The sequence below is a fragment of the Semicossyphus pulcher genome, unplaced genomic scaffold (assembly GCF_022749685.1).
Source record: "Semicossyphus pulcher isolate SPU_LCO1_2020_fin unplaced genomic scaffold, fSemPul1.0.p SCAF_23, whole genome shotgun sequence".
Taxonomy (NCBI): Eukaryota; Metazoa; Chordata; class Actinopteri; order Labriformes; family Labridae; genus Semicossyphus; species Semicossyphus pulcher.
Window position 1 is genome coordinate 646,123 of NW_027211697.1, and position 6,063 is coordinate 652,185.

Below are 6,063 nucleotides of genomic sequence, written 5' to 3' on the forward strand. Positions count from 1 at the left end.
TGGGGGATCCATATCACAAAAAAAAAAAACAAACACACACACAAAAGAAAAAGAAAAAAAAACAGGACCACTGGAGAACTGTGGGCTACATGATATATCCGAGACTTCTATATCACAGCAGGTAAACACAGTCATTTTGCATCCCTGACCACCTGGGTTGCGTTACAGTGGGAGGGAACATACAGTAACAATATTAAATCCAATGAGGGTGCAGCAAGATGATGCCCCCCCCCTCCCTCCATCCCCCCCAAAAGAGCCCTGCCTCCCAGCGAACCACTGGGCCTGGCGCACCGGATTGAAAGTCTGTGTGCATGTGGGGCCGTTTAAAGAGATGCGCCGAGCAGACGGCACAGACTTTCTCCATTGAAGAATCAGCGAGATGAAGAGCAGCGCCAACCCGGCACCATGCGCTCCAGGCTCCCACGGACCGCCTGCCTACTGCGACTCATTGCACTCTGCATCCTTCTCTCGCAAACTGCGGCTTACTTTGGGTCAGCTGGTTTTATTTTTATTTTTGCTCATCACAGTCACTGATTGCCTCTGTTCTTTTAATCGTATGAAGAGATCATAAAAACAACCTTTACCAACTTCAGCCAAAATTACGCACGCGTAAAGTATTTTCCCATGGATTTGTTGAATTACCCTTTTTGCTATTTTTTCTCTTTTTATATTATGTACAAAGAAGAATTCCCAATTTATCCTAAAATGTTGCTGATAAATTTCTTAAGATTTTTTAATTGGGAACGACTGAGTTAGGAGCGTAAAACAAAGTAACAACAACAAACATAAGCGCCATTCTCACATATTAGAAGTTTGGTTTAATCTAGTTTTAATGGCAGTCATATAATATCTTCCTATTTAGAAAATGTTTTCACAATAACAGTAAAGATAGATTTTGCACCTCTAAATTCCCAATGTGTTTTTTCTTCCTACTCCAAGACTGACAGGTCGGGAACCCTTGGTGTTCTTACCTGGTCCGTTTTCCAATGAATCACCGACAGGTAAGGCCCACCTGAAGCAGTGCGAGCAGATGACTCTAACCCGGCGGCAGAAGAGGCTGTGTCGCAGGGAGCCAGGTTTGGCCGAGACGCTGCGGGAGTCTGTGCGCCTCAGTCTGCTGGAGTGTCGCTATCAGTTCAGGAATGAGCGCTGGAACTGCAGCCTGGACGGCCGGGGAAGCCTTCTAAAAAGAGGTGAGCTAACTTCTACACGCCGTACAGATGTGGCATTAATTAGCTAAAACGGCTAATGCTGGGATCGAAGACGCGACGATACAGCTCTGCAGCCTCTTAACTTTCTTTGTATTTATTCTTATTTACTTCAAGTGAGACAGGTGCATAGTTAATCCCTTTATTACTCCCCTATTTGACGTGCTGCCTGTTTGAAATTACTACATCTGTCCAGCTCAAGTGTGTCAGAGAAAGACCCCAAAATGTTGGTGCTGAGCCCCATCTGGCCTGAATCTGGTTGCAACATCACTTGATCTAAAAGGCAGAAAAAAATACTCAAATCATTTTCAGATGAGCTGTTAGAAATGTTTTGAGCCAAAACTGTAGCCAGCAATCCAACATGACTCCTGTCCTAATTTAACAAAAATATTGATATTGATTTTATTAATGAATGGTATGACTTTTATGTATAATTATCACAGACTGTAAACTGTATCTATCGTCGTTCCTGATGATCACAAAGTTTAAAGTGACATTTTCTTGAAAAGTTTTCCAAAAGTTGTCTACTTGACAACTTTTTCCATGACCTGATACAACTATTGATTAGCAACACTTGGGCGGGGAAAAATGTCCATACTAAATCACCATATTGCACACAGACCCATGCAGGTCTGCCGTGTGCAGAAAATGCTTTAATGCATATGGATATCAGTGTGTGGGAGAACATGAACAGGTCAGCACGGAGGTAATGAGGGAGTAGGAAGCCAAAGAAATGTGGTGCGGTGGAGAACGCTCTAGCCCTGTGGTTATTTTTATCTGGGGAAAGCGCCCATTCCCAGAGGAAAAGGGTGGCATGATTACCCACTTTCATCTGGGAAAATCCTTCCTAGTCAAAATAATAATTAATTGGATCAAAATATACCCTGGCGGTGGCTCTGGGTGAAGCTAATAACAGAGCGTAACCAAAAGAAAAGGTCAGAGGAGGAATTATGACACAAGAAAACTTGCAGAATAATGCTGAGGTTGTAGAAAAACCATGACAACGTAGTGAGCTCTTTGTAAACATTTGGGCTTAAAGGCTTAGTGCACAGAAGACATTTTGATGTTTGTACACAAGAAATTAATCCCTCAAGTCTTACACAGTTTGCTCGCAGAACACATGTTTATAAAGCCATAAATCAGCTTGCATTTAAAGAGCTTTAAATCTGTCCTTATTAATTAAAAGATGTACATTAAAATTTTATATTCCATCTCCTCTGTTTGTTTGTTTTTAACCCAGCTTTCAAGGAGACGGCCTTCCTGCTGGCAGTGTCCTCTGCTGCACTGACCCATGCGCTCGCCAAAGCGTGCAGCTCGGGTCGCATGGAGAGGTGCACATGCGACGAATCCCCCGGCATCCAGCATCGAGAAGCGTGGCAGTGGGGGGTCTGCGGCGACAACCTGAAATACAGCACCAAGTTCCTGAAGAAGTTCCTCGGCCAAAAGAGGGTCAGCAAGGACCTGAGGGCTCAGGTCGACGCCCACAACATCAACGTCGGAATTCGGGTAAGTGTGGGCAAATAAAGGAGTGGAGTTGCAATATTGCATTAAATGTGCTTCAGCGAAAACACCCCCCCCCGTATCTTCACGAGGATGCCTCCCAAGCCCGAGGCATCGAAAACATCACCCGTACCTGAGCCACACTCTGTTCAATTAGTTGGGCTGCAATTTTACACGCCAATTATACCTCTGCCACACTCCTGCGCCATCAGAGGCAGCACAATTGTGATCCTCACCTGCATATTTTGCACAGTGCCAGCCAGACAAACGCCCCCTTATTTGCTGCAGTCGTTGGCCTTGGTGGATAACACAGGCTCAGGGGGTGAGGCGGCGTAGCAGGGAGACAAGACGACTGTGGGATGGTTGGAGCCAGGTGTTCTCAGGCATGATAAAGCTTGCTGTGCGGGCCTACACAAAATTAAAGGTCTCATGTCAGAGAGAACGATTATAACTGGCCTCTTTTTAATATACGAGCGAGCATTTTTTTCCACTTACTGGATCACTGTGCTCTCCATAAATCCAACTAATGTTCATAACAACTACTGTGTAGCTGTGAAATAGAAGGCCCCAGGGTGCTACTCCCGTAGCTCACACCTTGATAGAGCCAGAGACAAAAAAAACAGGAAGAACTATCTTATCTCATCTTTACTGAGTTAAATGTTTTCCTCTTTACACCAATGTGGCAAAGAAGAGACCACAAGCCGCGTGAACAAAAACATGAAGAGGTCGGCGCCCCCGATCTCTCAGTAATGGTGCTCTGAGCCCCTGAGGGGTTCATACCTGCGAAGGGAGGAACTGAGCAGAACTTCTCAAGCCACAAGTCCCCTCCGGCTGCCTGTGTGTGACCTGTCTCTGGCCCCCCGACCACGACAGCAGCTCTCAGGCTGAGTGATGGCGCTCTCATCGCTGACCATCAACCCAAAATCAAGGGGCAGCATCACAAACCGCTGCTCCTGTGCTTTTGGCACTTGTAGCACAGAAAATTCTTATCAATGTTTTCCATGAGCAGGCATGTACAAAGAACAGGGTGGAGAGATTCCTCTGTCTGCACTGTTTGTCACCTCCGCCTCAGGCTGCAGGGAAGAGAGACAGGAGAGAGGCAGACAGCTAGTTTCAACACATTGGGGGGAAAACAAATTGCAAGAGCTGTCCAAGTGAGAAATGTGAGGTAAATGAAATACGGCATGCTGAACAGCCCCCCTCAATCCATTATGTCAAAAGTTTTGACTGAGGTAGGCTAAAGGCGCAGTATCGCAGACCACCTCTCCAAACCCCCTACCCAGCCTGCAGGAAACTGTCTCAGTGTGTCCAGATAGACCTCCCAGATAAGAGGCCAGGTAATGAATCAAACAGGATGGTCTGACATCTCTCCCTCCCTTGCTTTTTTCTCCTATCTCAGGCAGTAAAGAGCGCCCTGAAAACAACCTGCAAGTGTCACGGCGTCTCCGGCTCCTGTGCCGTACGGACCTGCTGGAAGCAGCTGTCTCCTTTCCACGACACCGGGCGGCTGCTGAAGTACCGATACGACACCGCCGTGCGAGTCCTGAGCGTCACCAACACGGCCACCGGGGAGACGGAGCTCGCCGGCCCCCGTCGCCACGGCCAGAGCCTTCGCACTACCGACCTGGTCTACCTGGAGGACTCCCCCAGCTTCTGCAGGCCCTCACGCTACTCGCCGGGTACGGGAGGCCGGTCGTGCGCCAAAGACACCAGCTGTCAGAGCCTGTGCTGTGGACGAGGTTATAACACGGCCATGCGCCTCACCAGCCTGTCCTGCCACTGCCAGGTCCGCTGGTGCTGCCACGTGGAGTGTCAGACGTGTGTGCGAGAGGAGGAGGTGTACACCTGCAAAAATGCATAACAGAAGAGAGAGAATGAGAGATGTAGGCAAAGACTTGACTGAACTATCAGCTCCTACAGACTGAGGGATCTACATCACAGCATGTCTTTGCAAACTCCATCATGTATTTGGGGAGGAATATACACATGTAACATTAGAATATTGCTGGTTATTTGCTTGTCATCACCTGTGTGATATGCAGCAGCTTACTACAGGTGAGAATGTCTTTAAACCCTGCTTGTCTCTCGCTGGATGCACTGAAATGCGGCTCTTCTTTAACGGAGGGACATGAGCTCTTAAACAGGTACTGGGCTGGACTGGACGTCAGCAGCAGTGAAACATCAAACAGTGACTGTGTTGTATAGTAATCGATCGGCCCCTTTCCACTTGACTATTTATTGTATCGGTCACTTGTACTGCTGCTTTATACTTAAACCTTCTTGTAATTAAGTTTCGCCACTGAGGCTAAAAACGGCCTTAAAAGGAATCCACCTGTCTGTCTGTCTCTCTGTCTGCTGTGTTTATTTCAAATTAAAAAGCACTTAAGTTGCTCTTGTTACACGTGAAACAAAGTGTATAATAAACCTTAAGAGTTAGTAAAATAGTAAATAGAATCACTGGACGCTTTAAGGGGCCACTGATACATTGTAACAGGGATACTGTGTAAAGACAGACGCTTGGTTTCAGTTGCTCTTATGGAAATGTCTATGGAAATGTCTACATGTAGCCTAATGCGCGCTCAGCAGAACAAAGGGAAACACTACAGAGGGAAACACCGAACAAAGAATGAAAAACACTTCATTTCTGAACATACCAGCCCTCATGTTCATCTATTTTTAGACGCACACACTTTACTTTGAATTGCCCAACTGAAACATTTGGTCTAATTTGGCTGCATCTTTGTTCTAAATGCCTTTGAAGCGGGCTAATCATGCTGCTTATTTTCCCAAATTGCTAATCAAAGAAAATCACCATGTTTACTCTTATTCTCACATCCAACACAAGGCGTATGTTCCCATGTGTGCAGGTTTATCATACTGGCCAGTTTATGTTTAGTTTGAGTGATTCTGAACTGTAAATATGATGTGATTACAGCTCGTGTCAGGGCTCCAGGCGTATGACAATGTGGAATCATCATTTTTCTACCTCACTTCATCCTTATGCAAAGATCAGTAAGATTTACGAGCTATGCAGATTTATGTTCTCTCCTTTTATTGTTTTAAAGATCATATTTTCGATGTTTGTACAGTTCTTTTGAATTTGGTAATATATATGTATCCATATTTCAAAAGTAAATCTTTTTTTAATCATGTTGCATTGCATTCTTATTTAAAATAAATAAGATTTATACATGGACATATGTGTAAGAGTTTTGTGTTTGTTGTGTGGCCCCTCATATACGCACTCACACGCAATGATGCACCTGTCCCGAAACTCTGCGCCCTGCATCTATCAAGCAAAACCACTTCCTGCTGATCCCGCCCCGCCCTCCTTTTCATCTGAAAAGGCCTGTGG

General features: G+C 45.7%; 1 protein-coding gene across 1 annotated transcript; it reads left to right on the forward strand.

Annotated features, from left to right (window-relative positions):
• The first annotated feature begins 350 nt into the window (after nucleotides 1–350).
• Nucleotides 351–5,767, forward strand: wnt9b (wingless-type MMTV integration site family, member 9B). Its single transcript, XM_069674570.1, has 4 exons — nucleotides 351–491; nucleotides 940–1,193; nucleotides 2,449–2,714; nucleotides 4,108–5,767. The coding sequence occupies exons 1-4, from the start codon at nucleotides 406–408 to the stop codon at nucleotides 4,567–4,569; spliced, it is 1,068 nt and encodes a 355-aa protein (XP_069530671.1). The 5' UTR covers nucleotides 351–405; the 3' UTR covers nucleotides 4,570–5,767.
• Nucleotides 5,768–6,063: the final 296 nt, after the last annotated feature.